Source organism: Furipterus horrens, unplaced genomic scaffold (assembly GCF_987537825.1).
Source record: "Furipterus horrens unplaced genomic scaffold, mFurHor1.1.pri manual_scaffold_2, whole genome shotgun sequence".
Lineage (NCBI taxonomy): Eukaryota > Metazoa > Chordata > Mammalia > Chiroptera > Furipteridae > Furipterus > Furipterus horrens.
The window spans coordinates 217,881,140-217,908,470 of NW_028327172.1; the positions used below are offsets into that span (position 1 = coordinate 217,881,140).

The 27,331-nt window shown below is 62.2% G+C and overlaps 1 protein-coding gene across 2 annotated transcripts; it reads left to right on the forward strand.

The window, feature by feature from the left end:
• Positions 1-225: 225 nt before the first annotated feature.
• CTBP1 (C-terminal binding protein 1) lies at positions 226-20,954 on the forward strand. Of its 2 annotated transcripts, none has more exons than XM_090267190.1 (10): positions 226-400; positions 5,857-6,051; positions 7,981-8,135; positions 14,976-15,120; positions 16,720-16,926; positions 17,597-17,811; positions 18,343-18,473; positions 18,947-19,074; positions 19,615-19,732; positions 20,031-20,954. In XM_090267190.1, the coding sequence occupies exons 2-10, from the start codon at positions 6,045-6,047 to the stop codon at positions 20,215-20,217; spliced, it is 1,293 nt and encodes a 430-aa protein (XP_090123316.1). In that variant the 5' UTR covers positions 226-400; positions 5,857-6,044; the 3' UTR covers positions 20,218-20,954. The 2 variants fall into 2 exon arrangements, with proteins under 2 accessions (XP_090123316.1, XP_090123317.1); XM_090267191.1 differs by having other exon boundaries at positions 20,034-20,954.
• Positions 20,955-27,331: the final 6,377 nt, after the last annotated feature.

Genomic DNA, 27,331 nt, shown 5'->3' on the forward strand with positions numbered 1-27,331 from the left:
TCGGGGCAGGGGCTGGCGCAGGCAGCGCGGCCCCGGGCGGGCAGGACGGACCAGGCGGGCGGGCGCCGTCCGCAGCCGTCCGCAGCCGCCTGCAGCCGCCCGCGTGGTGTTGCGCGGCGCCCGCGCCGGGAAACAGGAGGCCGCTGGGCCGGAAGCCCCGCCCGCGTGCGCGCGCGCGCGCGCCTGTCCCCGCCCGCCCGGTGGAGCGGCTGCTGGCGCGGCGCGGCGCGGCTCGGCACGGCGGCGCCTCGGCGCAGGCAAGCCGGCGGAGCAGCGGACGGCGCCCAGGCCGCCCCAGTCACCGGGCTCGCGGCGGAGATCGCAGGACTCGTCGGAGCCCGCGGCCGCCCGCGCCTTTCAATGGGCAGCTCGCACTTGCTCAACAAGGGCCTGCCACTGGGTAAGGCCGCGCGCGCGCATTTCCGGCCGCGGGGGCGGGGCGGCGGGCGGGGCCGCGGCTTTGTGTGCGAGTGCGCGTGCGCGCCGACGTCCGCGCGCCGCCGGGCCTGGGGAGGGGTCTGGGGCGGGGCCGGGCCGGGTAACGCCGAGCGCGTGCGCGGGCTGCTGCGTGTGAGTGCGCCTGCGCCGGCACCGCCCTCACGCCCGCCGCCCGCGCAGGTGACACAAAGGGGCGCGGGCCCCCGACCCTCCAGACCCCGGCCCATCGGCCCAGTGACTCCCAATCCCTGGCCTGTCAGAGCCCCTGGTCCAGGCCCTCCCAGCCCCCAGTGCCCAGGCTGCGGGTCCCCGTGCCCGGCCCCCCCGGCCCTGAGCGCTCAGACCCCGGTGCCCGGCCGCAGGGCCTCAGCCCGTAGCTTTCTGCCAGGTCTGCCCTGGAGCCACAGGCCCGGTCCCAGTGAGGTGGCGCCCCTGCCTCGTTTGCCGCTGCCGTCGTCGGCGCTCCGCCGGGGCGTCCGCAGGCTGCGGGCCGTCACAGCCGGCAGGCAGCACAGGACGAGGTCCGTCGCACACAGCGTGCTTTGCAAGAGGAAAGCCCTCGTGCGTCCGTCCCGAGGATGCGGACTGCATTTTGCGGTCGCCGGGCCCGTCCTGCCGGGGTCCCGGTGGGTGCGGGGCTGTCGGAGAGGCTGCAGCCCTCGGACAGGGGAGGTTTCTGTGAGAGGCGCGCGCGCGGAGCGCCGTCATTTATTGGGGCGGTCTCGGTGGCCCTGGACAGGCACTGGGATGTTTCGTCCATTTCTAAACGTATAAAACCGCAGCGTCCACCTGGCGGGGCAGGCGGCCCCCGTCCCCGGCCAGCAGCGGAGCGCGCACGGGGAGGGGGGCCCGGGCCCGGAAGCCACCTCCGCGCTGCGCTGCCAGGACTTCGTGAGCGGCACACGCCGGGCCCTTCCCAGCGCCGATCTGCTTCCACCTTAATAATTCAAGCGCTTTGGACGCAGTTGTGTTGGTCACAAGGCACCTCCCCCGCCCGTGTTTGGAAGATGTCGGAAAAAGGGCCCTCGTGGGAACTCCTGAGCCACGCCGGGGGGAGCGGGCTGGGCTGGGGACGCTCCTCGGTGGCGGTCGGCCTGAGGAGGGCCCGCGTTCGCGTCTTGCCCGGCTGCCGGTGGCCATCTTGCACATTTTTCGGCCCTTGTCAACTTCCAGCCAGCGGGGGCTGGGGCCTCCTCGTGGGAGGGGCCTTTGCGGGTGCGGCAGGGAGGGGCCAGTGGGTCCTCCGGGGCCCTGGAGGGTCTGCGGCTTCCTTCCACCCGGCCCGCCCGGTGCCCTTGGAGCCTGCGGGAGGGAGGGGCCGCCGCCACACCTGAGCCGGGGGCTTGAAGGCTGGAGCGCTCTCTGGCTGGGCGCCCAGTCGGGGCTCCGCCTGCTCGCTGGGGAACCAGGGTGCCTCTGCCGGGGTGCTGGCGAGCCGGCCTTGAAGCTGGCGGTTCCTGGAGCAGCCAGAAGCTGGCTGGGAGCCAGGCGCCTTCACAGCGGGGACCTCTGCGGTTGGTTAGGGATGGGACAGGCTCACCTTCCTGGGGGCGAGGGAGTCACCACCTTGGAGAGGTGAACGGGGTGGCTTTCCCCCCGGCAGGTGCGCTGAGCCACCCCGCCCCCAGCTCCCGCAGGCCTTTTCTCCCCCTTCTCTTCCAAGTAGCAACTGAGGTTGTGTAGAAACGCGCTCAGCAGAGAGGGGGCATCTGGCCCGTGTCGGGCACTGCAGCCCAGCCGCCTGCGTGGTGGCGCCCCAAAGATGAGTCACGTCGTATGTGTCCTCGACATTTCCGCGAGCAACGCTGGGCACAGGCGCCCGCGTCTCTGCAGGGAAAGGGCGCTCAGGGTTCAGAGGTCGGTCCAGCCTCAGGTCCCCACCAGCCCAGGGGAGGGTGGCGCTTGGTGGGGCTGCCTGTGGCCCTGACTAGGGCTTTTCTGCTGACGGTTTGTCACCTGCCCTGGCAGTTTCCTGTGTGAGCAGGCTCAGGGCAGTGGCAGGCTCTGCTTGTTGGTGCCATGGTGCCTCCGGCCAGCAGCCTGTGCTGTGGCCAGGACCCCCTTCTGGTAGATCCTGGTGCCACCCATGGTCCACGGTGTGGTGTCAGGAGACTTATCCTGCGACGACTGTCCTAAAAGACCCAGTTTCCCTCCGCCGGGGGTGTGTCTTGGCCCTCTGTGGGGCACCTGGCTCAAAGCCCTGGGTGGCCCTGGCACCGCCGTCCACACAGGTGGGGGTGACATGCCACCCTTCCCTCTGTCCCCCAGGACAGGACCTCATACCCCACATCAGGGCTCGTCCCCTCCAGAAGCTCAGCCTCAACCAGCCCACAGGCTGGGCAATAGCCTTGGGCCCTGGAGTGGCCCATCCAGCCCCTCGGTCTCCTGAGAGGAAACACTCCTCCCTCCTCGGAGCCGCTAACTCAGCCTGTGGCCACATCGACAGCATAGTGCTGTAGTTCCAGCCCTGTCACCCTCAGGGCGGTGGTTCTTTCCATCACCCGTCAGCCCTGGGGCCTGGCTGCACATGGTGCCCGGTGGGGCTCTGTGCCCGGCTGTAGAGGGCGGTGACCTGGTGGGACTGGGACCTAGCTGGTTCCAAAGAAATGTCAGCGGGTCCGGCTGGTGGGGGGCCAAGGGCCGCCCAGCAGCCCGAGGGGGCCCTTTTGTGGACCCCCAGCCATGGCCTGTGGCCTGTTGCACACAGGCTTGGTGTCCACGGTGACTGGTCCGGCACTGTCTGTGGCAAGGGCTGTGTCTCCAGTTGGCTGGCCATGTACTGCACGGTGTCTCTAAGCCTGGCTTGGGAGTCCTGTGGTCTCCCGGCAGCAGCTGCCACGTCACGTAAAGGGGTCATTCACGGCCCGAGACTCCTGTGAGCACGAGGTTCGCACTTGCAGGGCCTGAGCGTGGGGCCCGAGCAGACGGGCCCATCCCTGAGGCTGGAGAGGAAGCGGGGCTCTTCGGGGCTGCATCCTGGGTGAGCCGGGTGTGAGCCGCTCGTCAGAGCTGTGAGGGTGACAGGAACCTGCCGTGACTGATCTGGGGGCTCAGCAACTCCTGTGGCCCCAGAGCGTGCCAGCTGCAACCTGTGGTCCTACCTCAGAGTGACCACACAGTGGGGAGCCGTGGCCGGCAGGCAGGACACCCGAGCAGACAGTTGTGTGGCACCCGCCAGTGTCGGGCGCGGTCCTGGGTCTTCCTTTGGGAACTTCACAGAGATTCACAAGGGGCACAGGGTGCCTCACCCCAGCACCAGAGGGGCTGGCTCACCTCCTGGGGCCGCAGGAACACTCGGGACCCACGCCCAGTGCCTGTGCTTCACGTGTAGGGCTGAGCCCTGGGCCCCTTGGAGAGCAGGGACCTGTCTTGGCCATCAGATGTGTAGCGGGTGTGCAGGTGGTGGCTTCCTAGGGACAGCCTCAGTGCCCGGGCGGCTTGGCAGCCTGGAGGGGGCACTGCCTGCTTGGAATCAGCTTGCGACCCTCCTGGAAGCACTGAACAGACGAGAGGGCGTTCCTTCGACTTGGGCTGCAGGTCTTCAGGGGCAGTGAAGTTCTCCCTGCCGGTGCCGGTCCCTTGCTGCCCAGACGTGCAGGCCTGGGGGCTGGTTCACCTGCCACTGGCCGTCACCTGACCAGAGGCTGCTGTTCTTGGGGTGGTCTGTGGCCTCAGGTTGCCTTGCTGCTCTGGGCCCCTCGCACCCATTGCTGTCCCCACACCCCCCTGTGGAGTTCAAGGTGGAGGGTGAGGCTAGCTCCTGACTGTCCCAGGCCTCGTGCACTGCCACCTGCTGCCAGCGGTCAGGGGCCTGAGGATGGTCACTGAGGGCCCATGAGGGTCTCTGGGTGGCCGCCCTGTCACGGAGCAGCCCCGTGAGTCCTTGTCTTGGTCTGTGGGGTGGCAGCTGTTGTGCTGTGACTCACTGAGTACTTCACGCAATATGGAAGCATTCAGTTAACGTGTTTTGTGTTTTCTAAAGCTGAGCGCCAAGTGTGGCTGAGAGTGTTTGTCTTTGTTGGGAGAGCTTGGGGAGCAGGGCCCCACCTGGCACTGAGTCCTTCACATCGGAGCCACTGCTCATTGTGGCTTGACCTCTGCACATACACCGTGGAGTGGGCGCAGCAGGGGACAGGCACATGTGATCTGGGTGGAGCCCTGTCCTGAGCCCACCTGCTGCCTGCCCACCCGCCCGCCCATGAAGCGCTGGTGGCTGTGGCTGGGAGGGAGGCTCGGCCTGTGGCGCTGGCCAGCAGCAGACTGTGCCTGGGAGCAGGATCCGGGGGGGTTCAGGCCTGGCAGGGGCAGGGGACTCAGTGTGTGTGGCCATGTGGGACTAAGAAGGAGCTGAGGCTCACTGTGGACCCCAGGCTCTCAAGGACCCCTTCCTTCTGCCAGGGGCCTGGCGCAGAGCCCACCATGGGGAGAGAGGCCCGTGAGCCCCTCTCAGTCACTGGCAGGGAGCTGTGCACCGTGTCCCATGGAGCAGGCAGTGAGGGGTCAGTGTGGGGTCAGCGTGGGTGCCTGTCCCACAGAGGGAATGCTAGGGAGACACGTCCAGCCTTAGAAAGCGGACGGCCCCAACACACAGCGTAGCCTCTGGGATGGACGCGTGGCTGCGGGTGCAGGAGGCTGGCTGGCCTCACCGCCCCAGCTCTCGTGAGGGTGCGGGCACATGTCCGCAGGGCCGCCCCATCTCTCGGTGGCCAGCGGTGGGCGGGATGCCTCCCTGCTGTAGAGCCTGCCCAGGCGCTGCCCAGTGTCACAGTGCACACCTATGGCATCCACCGCCTGTCAGGTCAGCCCCTGAAACCTCCCCCAGCTGGGCCCTGACAGGTGTAGTGACAGTGTGCCGTCGGGCCCTGGCCACTAGCCCCCCTTGTCCTGCCCCCAGGAGGAACTGTGTGGCACTTTAGGGAGAACCATGCCGGACACTGTCTGTGTGGGTGCATCTGCCGACCTGGGGTCATGCGTGGGATTTGGGAAACTGCTGTCCCTGTTGGGTCTGTACGTGTGGCCCTTCCACGGTGGCCTCACTGGAAGTCACAAAGGCCCAGGATGCTAGAGGGACCTGAGATAGAAGCTTTCGGGCTGCAGATCTGCGCCCAGTGCCCCCCACTCCTGGTTTGTGGACAGTGGTGGCGTCGGCGTGGGGTGGAGCCCCGTGGTGGTTTCCGAGTACATGGAGGGGACGTTTGGGCTGGGCCTTCGGGGGGCACCTCTCACTGTGTTCATCCCGGGTGTGTCCTGGTGGTCACTCCCACGCCTGCTGGGGCCCCTGCTTCTAGGTAGGTCCCAGCCGCGCGGGCGTGGGGTCGAGGGTGCAGTGAGCAGCTCCGCTGTTGTGGACGTTGTGGAGCGTGAGCTCTGGTCGGCCCTCCATGGCATTTTAACATGTCTCTTGTGTTTGATCTTTAGTCAGACTTTGACCCCGGCGCAGGCTTCAGTGGTTGCCGTGGATCAGGAGTCTGAGAGCTTTGGTTCGAGACAAGTAAAGACGTGGGATGAGGATCCAGTGACAGGACGCAGTTCTGCCTGGGGATTCTGAAGAGAACGCGCGTTGAAAAGTGGATTCATGGTCGTGGAAGCCGAGCCCATACTAGGCAATGTCAGGTTGGTGGGGCTCGAACCCGTCCCTCTGCCCGCCAGGAGGCGCTGCGCCTGGGGTCGTGGGCTGTGTCCCAGGGTCCAGGGTGCTGTCAGAGGGACCAGCACCCCCTGGCTCTTCAGTGGGTTAGGACAGCGGTGCTGCCCGAGGGAGCACGTCCCGCGTTTCTGGGACAGACGCCCAGTGCCCGTGTTTGCTGCTGTGTGTGGCGTCTGCAGAGAGGCGTTGAGGGAGGCGGGTGTTAGGCCCCAGGCGCGGCGTTGAGCTGGGTCCTCGGGGTGCGGATGGAGACCTGCAGCCCCTGCCAGTCCCTCAACCCACAAGGCACGGGTGTTGTGGTTGTTCTGGTTGTTCGTGGACTCGGCGCAGGGTGTTCCTGCATGAGGCGCGTGATTGCGGCGCCAGCATTGCCTGGGCAGGGGTCTGGGCCCAAGGCCCTAATGCTGAGCCTGGCAGCCCCGCGGTGGCACTTCCGTCTTCTTCTCCTGAGTCACGCTGCTCTGGCCTCCAGCAGAGGTTCCCCGGGGCAGCAGTTTCAGACTCTGCTCTGCTGCCTGCCTTATGCCGAGGCCACTGAGGACCCTACACTTGGTTCAGCTGGGTTGTGTGATCGGAGTTTATTTGTTAGACTTAAAGTTGAGAAATGCTGAAAGCACACGTTTATCAAGTCACTTGAAAGTAGCAACGATGGACCCAGTACACCCCACCGTGAGGCCCACTTTAAAGTGAGAAGTTTCTGCGGCCGCGCGGACGGACCTGCAGAGACTGCTGAGGGAGACAAGACAGCAGAGGGAGACAAGGACTGTAGGGTCGCACTCATGCAGAATCGAACGAGCACCTGAACTGACAAGCGAACCAGGGACGGACTCACAGACGAGAGAAGGCTGACAGCCGGGGGGGTGGCAGTGGGGGGTGGAGAGACTGAGCAAAAAGGAGGACTCACAACAGTGGGTGATTGCAAGGGGAGGGGGTGTCAGGGGACTAAATAGTAATGGAAAAAATACATGGAAAAAGTGAAAGGTCACTTCTTTGCAGGCAAAGCTGGAGCGACGAGGGTGTGGCCACGTCTGCACAGCTCTGCTGCCTGGACAGGCGGGGGCCTGGGAACAGGGCAGACCCTGCATGGAGCGCTGCTGGCTTGCAGACCTCCACATCTCCGCGTCTGTGCTGTTCACAAAGGCGGTGGGTGGGCAGCACCCGCGGGAAGCGCGGCTGAGCCAGGCGGTGTGGGTGTTGGGGGCTGGCACGGCCACCTGTTTGTGGCCTCCTCCATCTTGTGCCTGGCAACGGCCCTGTGCGCTAGCCTGCAGGCTGGTCCCCCGCAAGTCTCTGCGCAGCCGGGGTGGACAGAGCAGGTGCAGTCCAGCACAGACAGGTGTCCCCCACGAAGGCCTCGTGCCCACCTCAGCCTCCCACTCAGAAGGGGCTGGTGTCAGTGGTCCTCAGCCCCTCCTGCAGGAAGTGGGCGGGGGGGGGTCCCACCATGCTCAGATGTCCACCCTCTCAGGTCTAGCAAGCGTGACACCTGGGTGACATCCCCAGTGGGATTTAGGGCAGCCAGGCTGTACCCTGGGGCACTTCCTGCATGACCTCAGGCCCTGCCTGTTCCAGTGCCAAACAGTGACCACCCTGCAAGACTGTAGGTACCCGCCCCTGCCCCACCCTCACCCCCAGGCTGTCTCTACCTGCACCCTGCGGGAAAAGGTGACGGTCATCATCGGACTATCCACTCAGGCGGCAGTGAGCTGTCTCAAACACCAGTTTGTTTTTCGTTTTTCCCACTGGTCTTTCACTGACGCTGACCAGGGTGACTAACTGGATCATGAGAGTGTTTGTCCCCCAGGGGTCGTTCTGTTGGGCTGGCAGGGGCAACAGGGCGGCAGGTTTCCTGGGGCCACTGTGGGGAGGCTGAGCGGCTGTGTCTGTCGTTGCAGGCGTCCGACCTCCGATCATGAACGGGCCCCTGCACCCACGGCCCCTGGTGGCACTGCTGGACGGCCGGGACTGCACAGTGGAGATGCCCATCCTGAAGGATGTGGCCACGGTGGCTTTCTGTGACGCGCAGTCCACGCAGGAGATCCACGAGAAGGTAAAACTGCAGCGGTGCTTGGGCAGTGAGGGTGGCAGGTGGGATCAAGTTGCAGCAACCGGGCAGGAGCTGGAGAAGCGGCAGGCTGGTCATTGGCCCCAGCGCTGTCCAGTGTAGGCAGTGCGGATGGAGTTCGCTCTGGCTTCCTGAGCCATCTCCTTCCTAACCAGTTTTTTTCCCAGAAAGTGTCCTCATGGCCTCAGTGTCCTAGGTGGGTGGCCTTCACCGCTGGTGTCTGCTCAGGAGGTCACATGGTCTCCAAGATGTGAAAGGTGTTAATCTGGCTTTCTGTTTGTAGTCACGGCCAACTAAGTCCTTCAGTGCAACCTTTCTGCTGAGACAGGGGAGGAAGCTGGACAGTTTTAAAAACCCAGCAGCATCTGAGAGGCAGCAGGGTCTGGAGAGGCCAGAGCCTGCAGGGATGGGCGGATCTCCTGGTGTGGGCCTGGTGTCTGCTCTGCAGCAGGCAGCTGAGCGGCTGGGGCAGCTCTGGGGCGCCTTGCTGAGGCCTCTGAAAAGAACAAAGTGGAACCCGACGTGCCCTCCCATGGTCTGCACTGAGCCTTGAACTTGGGTCGCAGGCAACCCTGTACCACCCGCCCCAACAAATGGCACCCTCCTCTGAGGAGGGGGTGCCGTTGGCCTCAGTCTCAGATGACTTCTTGTTTCCAGTGCTCTGTCTGTCACCCAGTCCCGGGTAACCAGGCAGGGGAGGCCGTGAGGGCCGAGCAAAAGCCCCCAGGGCCATAGGGGGACCAGGCCTGAAACCTGACAGGAGCTGATAACTATACAGTGACGTAACAGGTTGGGGTGAACGTGTTACAAGATCTGGAGCTGAAAAGAACAAAATGGAACATGAGACTTCAGTGGGCAGGGCGGGGGCGGGACTTAGGGAGCGAGGGGCGGGCCGGGAGGCCGAGGCTGCTGGCTGATGTTCCCAACGCTGACGGAGGCCCCGGGAAAACACACGTGGCTTCCTTTAAAGCTGGGCTCACACCTGTCACTTGCCCACATGGTCGCACTTTGGTATTTAACCTAGAGAAACGCAACTCATGTCCTCAAAAGCCACACGGGAAGGTTCCCAGCAGCTTTCCTAGTAACTGGACCCCAAGAAAAGCAGGTAGCTGTCCCCTGCGCCACGGATGCAGCAAAGGAAACGAGCTGCCCGTTGACCCAGTTACCTGCTGGGTGGCCCCGGGCCCAGTGCTGGGCTTAAGGCTGACGTCTAAGGGCTGCACGGGTGTGACACTGGTCACTCTCCAGTGACAAGATAATGGGGAAGGGGGTGGTGTTGCCGGAGGTTGGGTAGGGGATGCGCTCAGTAGAGGAGCTGACACACAGGTGTCTGAGTGGTGCTGGCAGCCTGTCCCGTGTCCTGGGGTGGGTACTCAAGCAGCAGGTGATAAAATCACATTGAGCTGGGAAATCAGGAGATGGGTGGGGTACATAGCACCCTGATTGTGTGCAAGGTTGTCCCCAAGGGAGCTGGCTACGGGACACAGGAACCTCTCTAATCTTGGCTACTTCTTGTGAATATTAAACTATTTCAAACTAACAAGATATTCCTAAAAAAACAGTATATGGAATGAAAAAGAGACATGCAGGGAGAACTTGAGCAGTATGAAAACAAGTTTTGCCAATAAATTTGAATACTAAGACAAAACAGATGGTTTTGTCTAAAATTGTAACTTGCCAAAACCACCTCAGTGAGCTAATGCAAAGCCCACCCCAGCAAGTGAGCAGCCGCCCTGAGGGGGCAGGGGCAGGGACAGGGCCCTCGGGGTGACGAACTGTGTCCCACCCTCAGTGGAGGGACCCTGGCTCCGCTGGATCCCCAGCCAGCCACCCTCCAGGGAAGCACAGATGTGGGGCTGGGGTGTCGGGGCCGCTGAATACTGTCCTCTGACCTGAGGCGACTCCTAACTGCAGTGAGACGTGAACTGTTGCTGCCCTGGGAAGAGCTTGGAGATTAAAAATGAGTGAAGATGTAAATTTTCATGGGGAAGTTGGAAGACACGGTCAAGAGGAGCTCAGATGAAAGACGGAAATGGGGGGGGGGGGGCGCCCGCAGCCCCTGGAGCTGCTCCCCACGTGCCCCCAGCACCACCCTCCCCGCCGACTCAGCCCTGGAGGAGCGCCTCCTCTCCTAGCTGTGCTGCCCAGAGGCAGGTGGCTGAGTCCTGTGGGGAGAGGAGATGGCTCTGTGTGCAGCCCCTGGGGCACGAGGGCAGCCACTTGGGGGGGGGGGGGGCAGCAGCGGAATGAGACAGGAGCCTGGGCCCTTGTGGTGTGGTGCACACATGTCCCCCAGACTACCTGTCGGCTGGTGTGGGCGGGGAAAAGTGGCCTATCTTGTCACTGTCACTCTGCTCCCGCCCCCCAAGCTGGGCGTTGACATTGTTACAGGAGAGCCTGCAGTCACCTGCACCGCATGGTGAAGGGCCTTTCCAGAGCCAAGTGGGACTCTAGCTCCCCTGCTTCCAAGCCAGGACACTTGCTGGGGCGATGGGAAACTCCACCGTGAAGTTCCTGATTCACCAATGCCAGGGTCGGGTGTTACCTATAGAGGCAGCAACCAGACGGCCCATGGGGGGCGCTTTCAAGCTTCTGGGGGAAACAGTTTCCAGCCTAGGACTATGCATTGGACCAACCACTGACCCAGCAGCAGAGGCAGGTTTTCTGTCACCCTGGGAAGCTCCTCAAACGCAGCAGCCAAGAGATGGGAGGTGACCCTGCACAAGAAAGACTAGAATGGGGCACCGAGCCTCCCTCTGGAGGCTGGTGGGGTGCTGCTGTCCCTCTGCCCAGGAAAGTGAGCTGCCTGCGCAGGCCTGGGAGGCCCCAGGGGGTATTTCTGCAGGGACACGCCCAGTCCCTGGATGGAGGTGCTGGACTGTGTGACAAGTGAAATAAAAATCCAGGAAAAACACAGAAACAGACTTTGCGGTGAATGGTTGGGTGGCTGCTGGGCAGGCAGTGTGGTGCTGAGTGGCTGGAACAGAAACCCCGAAACAGCCCCCTCCTGGGGGGACCCAGGGATATGGGAAGTGGCTTTCAGTCTGTGGGCAAAGGCTTGGGGTCACATCTGAGATGAGCCATGTCTTTGGGGGTGTGTTTACTACCCTGAGATCAGGACAAGACTGGTGTAAGTTCTGCAGGAAACGGGTGAAGATCATGTGAGGAAACACGGTTGGACAGTCACCTGTGGAAGACATGCTGTGAAGCCCATGGGAGACAGAGGCGTGTCTGCAGGACCGGTAGCAGTCAGAGGGGCAACACTGAACGAGGCAATCGACACTCCAACCCACAGGAAAGAAGCGTTTGGGCAGGTGACAGTCCCCATCCCCAGGGGCTCTGGACACCCTGTGCTACAGGCACACAGGGCTGTGGCCCGAAGCAGCTGGGCACTCACGAGGGGGACATGCACTGTGTTTTGATGGTGCTTCAGCAGCTCTCAATATTTGAAGCATCTGCTCTGGGCCTGCGTGTGGCTGCTCGTCATGGGAACCATCTGGAACCACCTGGAAAGTGTAGCTGCCTCTGAGCAGCAGTTTCAGAGCAGCCCTCCCTGGACGTGTGGACCTGGGAAGATTGGCAAGGCAGCGAGGAGCGCCTGAGCACTCGGGCTGGCCCCTCGTGGCTGCAAGCAGGTGACACCTGTCTCTGTGAGGCCTGGGCGGGCAGGCCTGGTTGGTGCCCACCTGACCCTGGCTTCCCTTTGTTGTGGTGCTGGGAGAGCCAGGGCTGTGCCCTAAGCATCCTGGAGACAGGACTTGTGCCATCCCCACCCTGGAGTCGAGGACCCGAAGCCAAGTCACCAGTCTGCTCCATAGCTGCAGGGGAGAGTGTCTGAGTAGACATCTGCTGGGGTGTCTCGGGAAGGCTGCTGGTCCTCTACCTGAAGGGGCAGTCTTGGTCCTAGGGCTTCCTACAGACTTCCTGGGAGATTGGTATGATACCTGGGGGTATCACAGCCACTTTGCAACCATGCAAGGGAATATGGGAACCTACAGGGAGAGTGGAACTGGAGACCAGACCGAGTGACCTCGGTGGCCCAGGCCCATGGATCTGCAGACAGAGCTGCCACTGCCATGGGCTTTCGTTGGCACCTGTACATGGCCTCCCTGGTGTGGGTTGTGGGGGGGCAGAGTGGCTTTTGAGTACTGTCTAAACCCTTATTCTGAGGGCTTTGTCTGCTACTGGTGACTAAAAATACTCTCCATGGAAAAAGGACTGGGACATGAAAACGTAACTTACCAAGAGCGACATGTGAGCAGGAATGCAAATCAAAGCAAAACCATAGGCACTGACGTGCATCCGTCACATTCGCTGTCTCAAACTTGGTGCCAGCGCCATGCGATGCTGGGGTGCCCCTGGGGTGGCTCACAGCCTTCGGGGGAAGTCACTAGGCTGCATTTCTAAGGAAATGAACACACACACGAGACCTGTAGACCGACCAGCCGCTCGCTGGGACAAAGCCAGAGACACCGAGTCACAGCATGGAGACATCACTGCCGTGGCTGGACACTCGGGAGTAAAGTGAGGTGCTGCCTGCGTGCGCACAGACCCGTGCCTCCCGGGCCCGTTGTCTGCCCCGTCTGCAGCCAGGCCGCCTCCACACCCGCACCCAGCAGGGGGCTCACGTGCGCCTGCCCAGGCCGGCGCCAGGGCTGACCTCTGGCGGCATCCCCTCTGCAACCCAGGTCTGCTCCTCGGGCTCACCTGTGCGTCCACCTCTCCACTCTTCATGCGCGGCTGTCTGCCTGCACCGGATGCCCACAAGTCTGCCTACACTTGACCTGCCACTGGGGCCCCCCCTCACCTGCCGCAGGGGTCCTTCCTGCCAGCTCCTGTGGCCACCCCACCAGCCCACACAGCAAAGGGAGTCCAAAAGGGTCTTGCTGAGGTCCCGTCGGCCAAGTCTGCTCCCCTCCTCCCCGTGGCCCTCAGTGTCCACATCCCTGTGCACTCCTGGTTAGTCCCCGCTGCCCATCATGGCACTGGCTGCTACTGTGTCACACAACAGTCCTTGCCCTTCCGCACCAGGCCCAGCCCTGGCATCAGGGTCTGCCTGCACTGCCTGGCGCCCTCCCCGTAACCAAGGATGCAGCCCCAACAGCTGCACAGCCACTCAGCTGCTGCCCATGGGGGCTGGTCCCGGGGCTTGAGTGCCGGAGTGGAGTCAGGGACACCCTGTCACCTCAGAAGTCTGGGCCTGTCTGGCCCTGTCAGCAGCCCCCACGGCCAAGCTCTCCAGGCCGCCTCACAGGGGAGTCTGGACTCTGGGTGGCCGTATGTCCAGCTAAAGAGGCACCTGTTATAGTGGGGGGAGGCGGGCAGCTAGCAGCCTTGTGTCCCACACCTGGAGACCCGCTCTACTCTTTCATTTAACGTGCCCAAAGTCCAGGCTTTCCTGGGCGCGACCTCCCTGTCCTGGGCTTCCAGGGCCAGTGTGGCCCACAGTTGGCCTCCCCCCATCCAGGAGACCTGGGGTCAGCACAGGAAGCTGTCTGGAGGAGAGGGGCAGGCAGCAGCCATGGGTTTCCAAGACTGAGACGTCCTTGCTTACAAGGGGCTAGGGAGGAGTAAACCCTGTGGCCCCACAGTGACAGTCCTGGGTTATACTGCGCCTCCCCCAACAGGCCCCTGAGAGATTGGACATTGTGGGTCCTCCACCTGCACCTGTGTTCCCAGAGCGTGCCCAGCCCCCCGCTCCCCGCAACCTGACCCTGGGATGTGGGCCTGATGTTCTTGAGCCGCAGAGTCCCCACAGAGCTGCCCCCCACAGAGCCACGGGCCCCCTGGGAACCAGGTAGTCTGACTGGCACAGCTAGGGTGCTGAGGGCCCCCCCCACAGCATGGCTCTATGTGGGGGCAGCCGTGCACAGGCCCTGCCCGTGAGGAGGTTCTCCGGTGCGTGGTTTTGAAAAAAGGGGTGTGTCCCTTTATGTCAGCTCTTGGGAGCCGCTGGCACCAACCTGTCCCCATGGGCTTCATGTGGCTACCACCCAGGCAGATCGAGAGCTGTGCTGGAGACCTTGGCCATCGCCCCAGGTCGTGCTGACCACACTACCCTGAACGTAGGAGCTCTGTGGCCACGCTCCCGAGGGGAGCAGACAGCACCCTGACACCCAGTGGGCCCCTGCCGAGCTGCACGCACCTGGAGCGTGTGCCAACCCGCCTTGCCGAGGGTCTGGACCCTGGGGACCCTCCGCAGGCCCAGCGTGCCCTGACGCTCCGGGCCCCCGGAAGGAGTTCCGGCCGGTTGTGGCCTCACGGACTGATCTGGCACCGGCCCTTCCGCACAGTGCGGCCCAGTGGCCGGCACCTGTTACTCCACCAGTGGGAGGAAAAGGGGTCCTCTATTGGAATCGGTCCGCTGTCTGGCTCGCCTTGAGATCCTGCCACGGTCACCCCCTCCTGGCAATGCGGGTCGCGGGCCTGCTCCTATTCTGTGGCAGCGTGTCAGACCCTGTGGCTCTGCGTGCCGCCTGCGGGCCTGAGGCTCCAATGCTGCAGCCTCCCAACGCTCAGCCTGCATTGCATTTGCTCCAAGCCTGGCAGGCAGGGTCCCAGGTTTCCTTGATGAGCCATGTCACTGGGTGGGATCAGGTGGCTTCCGATCCCGGGAAGCTACGGGGCCCTCGGCCGCCCCAACTACGGCTGCACTTGGAGGACGTGTCCACATGGCCTCCCCCCACCCTCATCCTGGCATCGCGCTGCCTCGTGGGCAGGCAGCTGGAATCCAGGCAGCAACTGCGCAGGCGCCTCCAGCCCAGCCCCTGGGACTGGGGCGTGGCGGGTGCTCCCCGCAGCCCACAGCCGCTGCCCTCCCTGCAGGTGCTGAACGAGGCGGTGGGCGCGCTCATGTATCACACCATCACGCTGACCCGGGAGGACCTGGAGAAGTTCAAAGCCCTTCGGATAATCGTCCGGATCGGCAGCGGCTTTGACAACATCGACATCAAGTCGGCGGGGGACTTAGGTAGGACGGCCCTGCCCCTCCCTGCAGCGCCCTGTTGTGCGTCCTGGGCGGGGCCTCGCCACACGGTGCAGTACCAGCAGTGAGAACGCTGCTGCAGCCTCGGGTCGCGCTAAAGGTGACCTGTGAGTTGGCGTCTGGGGCGCCACGTGGTTTTCCTGGGCAGGTGCGAGGTCACGGAGGCTTTCCCCAGCCTTGCCCGGCACACACCGTTTTGGCCAGTTGGCACTCCAGTCTCAGCTTTCCACGCTCCCTGGACAAGAGGAAGGGACGGCAGTCATGCACCATCAGGTTTCACACGTCCCTGTCCACGAGACCCGGGAAGGGTAGTTAGTGTTGAGTCAGGACGGGTGAGCGTGCATACGTGTGACACAGCAGCGCGTACTCGACAGTGCTGCCTGCGCCACGCTGGACTGGCTGTCACTTCCTTGCTGCCCTCTTCTGTTTTTTTCTCCTTTCTGTGCTGGTCACAGCCCCGTGAGGTGAGGCCTCACCTGAGCAGGCCTGTGGTTGTAGCTGGTGCCTCTGCCTGCCATTGCTGCCACCCCCAGGGGCAGCTTGGGGACTAGAATCGGAGCTGCCAAGTGCTTGACCTCACACGTCCTGGGCGAGCCCCTCATGCGGCTGCTGATGCTCATCCCTGGGCTGTGTCTCCAGGAGGCACCTGCGTCTTGGGCTACTGCTTGGGCACCTCCCGCAGGGCCTTGTCCCTGTGCAGAGCTGGTCCACGGTTTCATGACCTCACAGGATGGGTCCTGTCCTTTAGCCAGGCCCATTTGTGCGTGCCATGCGGTCGCTCTCTCAGGCAGGTGGCAGCTTGGTTCCTATCTGGTCTCCCTGTACCATCTCCTCCTGCATCTCACAGGGAGCTGGGGTGCAGCCCTGCTTGTGTGCCAGGTGCCACCTCATCCGGGAGATAAGAAGTGCAGTCAAGGAGGGTGGAAGGGGCCAGGGCCACCTGGGGCATGAGCCCAGGAGCAGTGTCAGCTCAGTGGAACTGGTCAGTGTGTGCAGGGACCACGAGGAAAGAAGTGGGGACCAAGGCTTGATGTGGAGAAGTTTGAGCCGGCTCACTCTCCGGGGTCACTCCACCGCTGTGGTGACCTCTGCTAGGGTAGGGGGCAGGTAGAGGCTGGAGGATAGTGGTCTGGGAGGACAGGAGGATGGCCATGGGAGACTGCAGGGGAAGGGAGGAAAGAGGGTGATGGGGGCCATGGGGGATGGGAGAGCAGGGGCCACTGCATCTAAAGTGAGGCCCCCATTGGGTGGGAGCCTAGGAAGACAGAAGGGGCAGAACCTGTAGGTGTCAGTGGCTGCGGGGCAAGCTCTGGAGTCTATCCTGACCACAACCCCTTCCTGGAAGATTGAGGGGCAGGTAGTTGAGCTGGGGCAGAATCAGGTGTGACACCTGCCTGGGTGGCCAGTCATCCTGTCCCCTCCCTGTCTGCCCAGTGGGTGGCTTTCCCGTGTGATGTGGAGCATGTACCTACGTGTGTCTGACTTAGAGCCTCCTGGGGTGGCCTGAGGATGTGTTCTCTGGCCTTTCATGGGTGAAGACCAAGATGGGCTTGGTGGCCACCCAGGCATGTCTTATGTCCCCAGGCATTGCTGTCTGCAATGTGCCGGCGGCGTCCGTGGAGGAGACCGCTGACTCCACCATGTGCCACATCCTCAACCTGTACCGCAGGGCCACCTGGCTGCACCAGGCGCTGCGGGAGGGCACGCGGGTCCAGAGCGTCGAGCAGATCCGGGAAGTGGCTTCCGGAGCTGCCAGGATCCGTGGGGAGACCTTGGGCATCATTGGACTAGGTGCGTTAGCCTCAGCCCTCCCCTCTTTTCTGTGGGGCTCAGTGGGTGAAGCGGCCCCCCCACCCAGGGACAGCGTAGGGCGGAAGAAGTTCTGCCAGAGGCCGCGCTGGCCCCTGTCTGTCTGCCCAGGGACACCAGGCATGAGTCACACGCAGATACCAGGCAGGTGCCCACAGGGTCATGCACACGCTCAGCCTGCCGCCTCCCCCAACCTGTGGTGACGGCTGAGCAGATGTGGCTTTCAGGAGAGGGCCAGGTGGCTCTGGGGCCTCTCCCCACCTCTGCCCTTCAGAGCTGTCACCAGCAGCTGCCGTGGGTGGAGGGCGGTGTTGCCCGCCCCTGCGCAGTCCTGCGCTCGTTCTCCAGCGTGCTCACAGAGCAGGTGCTGTTCTGGTCCAGCACTCACACGGAGCAGCCTGACCCACAGCCACACCCCACGCACCAGCCCCTCATGGGTGCTCCCTGGGGGCTGCCTCCAGCCCCTACCCCTTCTCTGAAGCCCATGTCCCCATGTGGCCAGGTGGGGGCCCCATGGCTACTGACCTGGTGGCCCCACGTGGCGTATCGGGGCAGAAGCCTTGGGGCTCAGAGGTCTGTGCTCCCACACTGAGCAGTGTGCGCACTGAGGCAGGGAGGGGCCCTGGCCGAGGTGACGCCAGTCTCCCACCAGGTCGCGTGGGGCAGGCGGTGGCACTGCGGGCCAAGGCCTTCGGCTTCAATGTGCTCTTCTACGACCCATACCTGTCCGACGGCACAGAGCGGGCGCTGGGGCTGCAGCGGGTCAGCACCCTGCAGGACCTGCTGTTCCACAGCGACTGCGTGACCCTGCACTGCGGCCTCAACGAGCACAACCACCACCTCATCAACGACTTCACCGTGAAGCAGGTGGGGCCCGGGCACAAAGGCCACGGCCTGGGCGGCAGGAGTCCTGCTGTGGAGGCGCAGGCCAGCACCCCCTCCCCTCCCCACGCCCGCCTCTGCCGCCGAGCTGCCTGGTCCTGCTCAGAAGCCGCCGCCACGCCGGCTGCTTTGGACCATCCCCGCCGAGGCTCCTAGAGGGCCATGTGCCCATGGCGGAGGCAGAGCCCCTCAGCTTGTGGTGCCAAGTTCTGGCAAAGGGAGCAGACACAGGGACCGAGGGCCTTGCGGCGCCTGAGGGTTAAGGCTTCCATCACAGCCCTGGTGCTGCCTGGAGCCTTCAGCCCCCACACTGCCCCTAGTGGTGCCTGAGCTGCGCTACAGCTGGCAGGAGCTGGGAGTGGGGCCGCCTCCCACAGTGGTGGGGAGACCTGGGGCGCGAGGGCCAAGGCCCAAGTGCGCTGCCCCTGCCAGGCCACCCTCCTGCAGTGGCGGGGGTGGGGGGGCAGTGCGGGGCTTCCGTACTGACTGACCTGGTGCTGCTCTGATGTCTTCCAGATGAGGCAGGGGGCCTTCCTGGTGAACACGGCGCGGGGGGGCCTGGTGGACGAGAAGGCACTGGCCCAGGCCCTGAAGGAGGGGCGGATACGCGGGGCGGCCCTGGACGTGCACGAGTCGGAGCCCTTCAGGTGACAACCCGCAGCGCTCGGGTGGCCCCGAGATGGCACTCCTCCCTGGCCGGGCGCTCTCCCAGCCAGCAAGCACCTGTGAAGTGAGGGTCCAGTACCTGCTGGACAGGGAGGGGCTCAGCTCTGCACTTCCTGCTGAAGTCCAGGGGCAGCATACTGATGGGTGGCCCAGGGGTACAGGTGGCTGGGCCACGTGGCAGGGTCCAGAACCCCACAGCCAAGAAGCCAGTGTGGGCAGCCCTGGGTGGGTCTTCCACCCTGGAAACGTGGTGCCAGGAGGGCCCAGGGTCTGAGACTGGAAGCTCCCAGAACCAGTGCCCCCGCATGGGGCCAGGGCAGCCTTCCTCCCAGGTGAGGCTCCCTCCCCACAGCTCCCAGGAGCCTTTGGGCAGGAATGACCACCTTGGGGACCTACTGGGTCTGAGGGGGTGGGCACCTGGGCTGTGGCACTGACCTGCAGTGTGCTGTCCCAGCTTCAGCCAGGGCCCCCTGAAGGATGCCCCCAACCTGATCTGCACCCCCCACGCGGCCTGGTACAGCGAGCAGGCGTCCATCGAGATGCGTGAGGAGGCAGCCCGGGAGATCCGGAGAGCCATCACAGGTGGGCGGGTGGTGTGCCTGCAGGGCCAGGGTCCCCCGAGGTGCTCTCAGAGCTGAGCACCCACCAGGCGGCCTGAGTGGGGGGCACCTCCGCCTCTCCCTCACACAGCCAAGTCCGTCCTGTGCTGACCCTGGGCAGGGAGGCGGACAGCTCAGCTGAGGCAGTGAGGTCGGCCCTGGCCTCCCCTCTGGTTGAGTTCCTGCAGCCCAGGCCCTCGTCACATGTCTCACATGTGGCCCTTGCTCACTTGTACCCACTGCGGGGTTTCAGCTTGCATCATTTGTTACCAGACTTTTAAAGTCAGACTACACTTGCAAACCTGGACTGGGCTCTGCCAGCTGCTCTGAACTCCCCAGGCCTCGCGGACAGGGTTGGGGCACTGAGCGGTGAGGGTAACCGTCCCCAGCCAACAGGGCTCCTGCGGCCTGACTTCCCCTGCAGAGCCCTGTGTTCTCACTGAGCCGCTACACAGCTGGGGTCCCTTCAGTGGCAGCTGTTTAACATGAACACCGCCCTTCCTGTGTCCCCTGCATTGCTCAGGCCGGATCCCCGACAGCCTGAAGAACTGCGTCAACAAGGACCACCTGACAGCTGCCACCCACTGGGCCAGCATAGACCCTGCTGTTGTGCACCCTGAGCTCAACGGGGCCGCCTACAGGTGAGTGGGCCGGCGAGGGGCAGAGTGGGCCAGGGGACATGGCAGTTCTCTGATGACTGGGCGGACAATGGCACTCATTTGTGTGAGCCCCAGGGGACAGGAGGTCGGGGTGTTAAGAGCCTCAGCAGTGGTAGCCTCTGGGCCTGGGCACAGGACCATCTGGAGGCCACACTGGGACATGGACCAGGGTAGTAAGAGGGGCAGCAGGCCAGGGCAGCGTCCTCCTGGCAGGTGGCCATAGGGAGCAGCTCCCTGCCCCCACCCTGCTGATCTCACGGTGCCCTCCCTCCTCTCCCAGCAGGTACCCCCCGGGTGTGGTGAGTGTGGCTCCCAGTGGCATCCCGGCCGCAGTAGAAGGCATTGTGCCCAGCGCCATGTCCCTGTCCCACGGCCTACCCCCGGTGTCCCATCCGCCCCATGCCCCTTCTCCTGGCCAAACCGTGAAGCCTGAGGCGGATAGAGACCATTCAAGTGATCAGTTGTAGCGTGGACAGAGCTCTGCAGCCTCGGCACTAGCGGGCCGCGGCCTCAGGCAGGCGTGTGCGGGGAGGTGCCCTTGGTTGGCAGCAGCCCTCAGAGACTGTGCGGGCGCCCGGCAGCGGGAGGCAGCGCCGGCCTCCTCCACGCTGACCAGCCCCGCCCAGGGGCCGTCCTGCCCTGTGCTCTCTGCGTCCTCATTAAGCAAAAGAAGTTAGTAGCTAATTCTCTCGTGAACGTCCTTGTCTGTGTGCAGCCTTTAGAGCATCACAACGGGTTTGTTTGCTTAGCTGTCAACAACCAGAACCCCGAGGGGGCTCAGCGGTCAGTTCAGATCGGTTCCCTTCTCTACGGGAACGTGCAGAGCAAGGCAGTTGGCAAACTTCTCAGGACAATGAATCCTTCCCGTTTTTCTTTCTATGCCACACAGTGCATTGTTTTTTCTACCTGCTTGTCTTATTTTTAGAATAATTTAGAAAAACAAAACAAAGGCTGTTTTTCCTAATTTTGGCATGAACCCCCCTGTTCCAAATGAAGGCGGCACCACGGAGCAGCCAGAGGCGGGAGCACGCCGCGTGCCCTGTCGCTAGCACGGCTCCGGGGGACGCGAGGCGCAGCGTCCGGCCTGCCAGGTGCCGCCCTGCTGATGTGGTAGGCTAGCAATATTTTGGTTAAGATCATGTTTGTGACTGTAACCATTTGTATGAATTATTTTAAAGAAATAAAACCCCAGAAAGAGCCGGCACGCCCAGCGTCTGTTTTAGTGGCTTTGTCTCCCGGGACACTGGCAGGCGTCAGGCCTGGCGCTCGTGGCCTCGAGGGCTGAGTGGGCAGCCCTGGGGACACTGGAGGGCAGTGGTCTTGTGCCCTCATGTGTGAGGGAGGCCGTGTGCCACTGCAGAGGAGCTGTGAGCGAGTGGAGCGAGCTGAGTCCCAGCCCCGGGCAGGACGGGGGCCCCCAGCTCTCAGCACCGCTTCCCCGAGTGTGCCTGTGACCTGGGGGTCAGCCCTCCAGAGATGTGCACCCCACAGCAGGCCATGTGTGCGAAGCTCAGGACGAGTCGTGTTTATCTTCCACAGCCAGTGGTTTTCACGGCTGCCCCGGAAGCCCCTCAGTGCCAGGAGCAGAGCCTGTGCGTGCCAGGCACCTGACCCCTCTGAGCCCTCCCTATCCCCCACGACGTCAGGATGCTGCGCTCCTGTGCATGGCCCAGCACCCACCCACCCTGCCCCTGACCTCTGTCCTCCCAGGCACGGGCATGGCCTTAACTCGCCCATCGACTCAACCAGGCTGCGCCCGACGGCACCCCCGCCCCCAGCCGGAGCTTCCCTCCCAGCCCTGACCACTCCCCGCAGCGGGGTCACCTGGATTCTCTGCCTGCTCCCTTCTGTCTGTGCCTCCTGGCGGGCACCCTCGGGTGGTCTTTCCAGCCTGTTTCACCTGGGAAAGAGGTCCACTAGCACCATGTGTGGGACCCCTATGGAGGGGAGGCCTCGGTCTCACCTGTGTGCATGATCAGGGGTCGTGTCCTGGCTGCGTCCTCCAGGGTCCCCTCCTGGAACTGCTCTCAGAACCCTCTGCCCTGCGTCCTTCCTGTCACCACAGCCCATGTTGCAGGTGCCTCCATTTCTAGTTGTTCCCAGAACCCATTGGACGTGGAGACCTGAGACTAGGTACAAATATTAGAAAAGAATAAAAGCTGAAATTAAGATGAATTTATGTCTGAAGCAACCGGAAAAGGAATGACAAAATGAACTTAAAATAATAGGTGAACAGAAATAGTACCTATAAGATCAGCATTAGATAGAAAACAGGAGAGAGGATCAACCACCACTCTGAGGACTGAAAGCAGGTGTCACTGCAGTTCCTGAGGTTGCCAGAGGGTTGAGGGACACCAATGACTTAGAAGAACTAAACCACATGCCAGCACTGACCCAAGAGGTAGAAGATCAGACGGTTCTACAACTTTCATGTAATTGAACCTAAAAACAATTCCTCAAAAAAAAAGTCACCCATCCGGATGGCTTCAGTGGTTGGTCTTACACAGTTTGAGGAACAAATAATTTCACACAGACTTCCAGAGGAGAGTGCACCTCCCCACTCATGCTGTGAACTGATTCCAGACCCCTTCAAGAAAATAGGCCTCCCAGAATCACCTGCAGGGGGTTCCCAGATGGGCAAGACCCCTGCAAACTGGGTCTAAGAGGAGCAAAGGGCAGCCTGCATGGAACCACGGGCACCCCCCCACACCGCCCCTGAGACCACAGGTACCCCCACTCATCCCCTAGGACCACGGGCACCCCCATATTGCCCTGGGACCACGGGCACCCCCACACCGCCCCTGGGACCACGGGCACCCCCACACTGCCCCTGGGACCACGGGCACCCCCACACCGCCCCTGGGGACCATGGCGTTCATTCCACAGCCACCAGAGGTGCTGGGCGCTGGCGGTTCACAGGGGCCCTCTGGGCACGCCCCTCAGCTGAGCAGAGCTGCCTCCTGGGGAGGCCAACCCGCAGCATCGAGCCATCTGTGGTGCAAAGACCTGGCTCCTCTGAGGCAGGCCCTAGTCTGCCACGGCTCCCGCTGCTGCTCCCACTGCTCCCGGCGGGCCCGTGGGGCTGGCAGACTGGTCTTCCAGGAAAGCCACGTGAGGGAGAAGCGCTGAGACGGGGCCAGCTGCCGGCTCTCCTGGGCTCTGTGCCCGGCGGCCGACGCTCCTGCGTGAGAAGCACCATCCGAGGTGCTGGGCCGGCGCCCGGGGGAGCACGACCTTGGGCCCCATGACCGGCCTGTTCCCTGGCTGCCCTGCAGCCTCTCCCCTTGGCACTGCCGTTCAGGCCAACCGGGGCCACGGGCACCAGGCCTGGCCACCTCACCCAGTGGCCCTGGCAGGAACGCACTGGCCGGCCAATGTCCCCAACCCTCAGACCTGCTGCCCCACAGCCCCCCACACCAGCAGGGCTCTCTGCTAGAGGACCTGGACCCTTGGCCCCGCGTCCAGGAGGTGCAGAAGGACCCTGTGGGCCGCTCAGCCCTGCCCACAGGGCAGCAGACTCAGCCATTTTGTGTAACTCGGAATGGTGACTATAGTGCCCAGGGCTCCACTGGACACCCTGTGGGCAGGAATCTCCACTTACCTACCCACCCCTCCTCCTCGCTTTTATTGGCTTGGCCAAAAAGTCCATTTAGATTTTTCTGTAAAATAAAAATCACATTTTTCATTTCACCAATAATTGTATTGATTTGGATACTTTTAGTATGTTAGCTATTTCCCACTATTGCAGTGGTTCTCAACCTTCCTAATGCCACGACCCTGTAATGCAGTTCCTCATGTTGTGGGGACCCCCAACCATAGAATTATTTTCGTTGCTACTTCATAACTGTAATTTTGCTACTGTTATGAATCATAATGTAAATATCTGATATGCAGGATGTATTTTCATCGTTACAGATTGAACATAATTAAAGTATAGTGATTAATCTGTGATAGGTTATTTTTTACTCTTTTTGCTATTTTTGCCATTTTTGCTTTTTACTCCACTGGCAGGTTATTTTTTGCTCACTTATCCCAGCAACCTTGAGGCCCTCTTTGCTAGCTCACCCTGGCTGTTATCTCAACCCCAGGTGCACCAAGTGTTTATCAGCTGAAGCCCCTTCTAAATTAGAAAGTGTGTGTATGTGTAGTTTCTCCCACCTGCCGCTGTTATCTGTCAGCTCCAAGGACATGAGTGTAGTTTTTTGCCTTTAAAAACCTTTTAGTCTGTAAGGTGGGGAGGCTCTCCCATCTTCTGCTCCTGAAGGTGGGAAGAACCGTCCCTGGCCAGGTAAATAAATGGCATAAATTTGTTTCTAAATTGCCTCGTGTCCTCTTTGCTCGTAAATGCCCCATAACAAATCACAAAAACAATATGTAATTATATATGTGTTTTCCGACGGTCTTAGGCGACCCCTGTGAAAGGGTCGTTCGACCCCCAAAGGGGTCGCGACCCACAGGTTGAGAACCGCTGCACTATTGGCTTCTAGTGAATAGAAGCCAGGGGCACAGCAAATAATTTTTTGGCCAAAATGTCAATAGTACTGAGAAACTTTGCAAACCACTTTTGACACATTCGATCAGCCCCTCCCCTACACACAGCACAAAGCTTTTTTTGCGTTTCAGTGGCATTTTTACCTTTCCTGAAATAATGAAGCACGATACACTGAAAATGTGTATTTTCTTCCATCTTCAATATTAAAATGGCTGCACAAAAATTCACTGATTTTGATAAGTTTTTAAAATGCACGCTGATATGACAGCTGCCACATGCAACCTAACAGAATGGCTTGGAATGAAGTTAAGACAACTAAGTGCTACTGGAACCATCATACGGTGAAAAGTAAACGTTTTGGCAGAAGTGGGCCAGCCTGGGGCCCGTCCTTGGGTCACCCTGGGGACACGCTTCCGCAGTGTGAGCTCTAGGCACCCGCACCCCAGCAGCCCGTGAGAGCACTCTGCCCGCCGCTCCCAGACCCACGGGCGGCCGGCATGAGGTGCCTGGCAGGCGTGGCAGGGCCCCCCAGTGCGAGTGCGACTGCACACTGCCTGTGTCCCCACACCCCACAGCTGCCGCCCACACGCTGTGCCTTCTGTCTGAGAAATTATGACTGGCCTTTCTCTTACTGATTTTTAAGAGCTCTCTATATTAAAGACATTTCATCTATGATGTGAGTTGTAAATACCGTTTCTTCATTCGCTCTCTCCTTAAGTGTTTACATGAATATTTATCTCCTTCTCTGCCACCGGACAGCCAGCCCGGGAGGACACAGTGGCCGGTGGCCCGGGCAGGGCGCCCCCATGCAGTGCGCTTCCGGAAGCCCACCCCACCCAGGTCCAGGCACAGCTGGCACCCGCTTTGCCCAGCACCTCTACACACGCCCAGGCTGCTGGGGGTGGGGCTTAGGGCAAGGTCCAGACACTGAGGCTGGGGTGCCCCGGGGCGGGGCTCAGGAGGGAAGAGCACCCTCCAGGAGTGCCCTGGGTGGGAGTCAGGCTCCCCCGCTTGCTCTGTTAAGGGCAGGGGACTTTGGTCCAAGGCGGCTAGTATCGGATGGTCCGAACTGGGTCCAGAAGCTAGAATTCCCCATGGAGAAAACTGTCCCAAATCAGCCACGGGTTGGAGGCTGGCCGGCCCATGTGTGGAGCTTAGATCCAGGAGCTGCAGCCGTCCCATAATGGAGGCAGGGATGGGGTAGGAGGCTCCTTTCTGTCCTTGAGAGTCAAAGGCATTGTTCTCGGCTAATGTCACGTCAGCATAATAGCCAGGCCAATTCTGGGCTCTGCCAGGCCCCCCACCTGCCTTGTACTTCTTGGTTGTTTCAGGGATCCCCAAAACCCACATACACACAGCACCCCTCCCACGGAAATGGAAGCCCCCCTCCCTAGCTGTGAGTCTCCTGGGAAGCCCCGCTCCAGGAAGCGGCCCTTCCCAGTCCTTGCCCCTTGCCAGCTCCTGACCTCGGCATCTGCTGTGAGCTGGGCCTTGGACCCTGGGTGCTGCAGCCTGGTGGGGGCCAGGACAGAGCTGGCCCTGCACCTCCTGCCCAGGCACAAGGAGGAGGTCCTCGGGGTGGGGGCCCAGGCCGAGCATGTGGGGGAAAGGCCTAGGCAGGCCGAGGTGAGGACAAGGAGAGAGGTGGTGGGATCCAGGGGCTTCCAGCCCAGGGTCCCCATCTGAGCAGTGGGTGGTCTCTGCCTCCACGGCCCTGTGGTCACCCTGGGGGCCTGGGGGCCGGGATGGGCAGCCCATGGGTGGCAGCCCAGGCCCAGGGCTGGTGGCCAGCTTTCCAATGAACGTGGCCAAGCCTTCAGCAGATGAAGAGCCTCCGCATCGCTGGGGAAGCCAGCGCTGGGCACTGCCAGGCAGGGCAGAGGGATAGCAGTGACGGACCCTCAGCTCCTCGGGCCGCAGGAGAGGAGGGTGCAGGGTGGGCAGGGAGGGGCAGGCTCACGAAGCACCCCCACCTGCTCCCCCCACATGCCCCTCCTCACTTGCTCTGTCCCATGCACACCCAGAGGCTCAGCTTGGGTGGGTTTGCTGTTTGTGCTCCTGGTGGGGAGAGAGACAGAGGCCAGGAAGGCCTCCACATCCACCTAATGTCTCCAGGGAGCTCCAGGTTTGGGGTCAGAGATGAGATTGCTTTCTGTTGTATCTGTCCCCTGGGGCCTGGGGCCTCGGGGACCCCAATCCTTAGGGCCACTGAGCCCACCCAGCTAAAGCCTGTCCAGCTTCAGAGGGTGAGCTGCCAGGCATGCGGGAAAGAAAGCCACTGAGGACAGTCCACCAAGGGAGGGCACTTCTGCCGGAGACGGGCAGGCCCAGCCTCGCAAAGATGCCACCTCATCCTGACCTCATCAAAGTGTCACCGATTACAAACACCGAAGAATTTCTCTATCACTAGGTAAGTCACTTCGAAGGTTACTACGGACAAACAAACAAGTAACAACAGCTGAGAGAACTCGGGAACGGAAGGCAGCAGGGAGCCGCGGGGACCAGCGGTTAGCGCACACCCTCGGCCACAGCTGCCAGCCCTGTGCGGTGCTGGTGTGTGTGGACGGACAGGCCACTGTCCCCAGACAGAATGAAGTGGGGCTCAACACACAAGGGGCCGGTCAGTGGGAGGCCAGTGCCGGGCCACCCCCGGGTTACTAGGTGGGGTCAGGCCCGGGGCGGGGCTGCCTCGGGCCTACGGCAGTGGCTGGGTTCTTGACTTCGTGCAGGGAAGATTTCACAACACAAGTCCAGCTGGTTTTGAGAGTGTGATTATTAAAGCTGGGGACATGGAGACGAGGAAGGGCTTAGGGTAGAAGCAGCAACAAGAGAAAGAGAAAAAGGGGGCCTTGGAGGCAGGTTTAGGGGGCAGCCCGATGAACGGCCGCTGCCCACTGCTGCCCTGGTCACATGTATCACGGGGACCCTGAGAGCTTAGGGGAGATGCAGCAGGCACGGGGCATGGGTGCGCTCCAGGGAGAGTGGCCATGTGCCTGTGTCTTGGGCTTGTCACCTTTCTTTGGCTGAGAGCCAGAATTCTAGGGGAGGCCCGGTGGGGGGGGGGGGGTGTCTAAACAGAATATTCATTA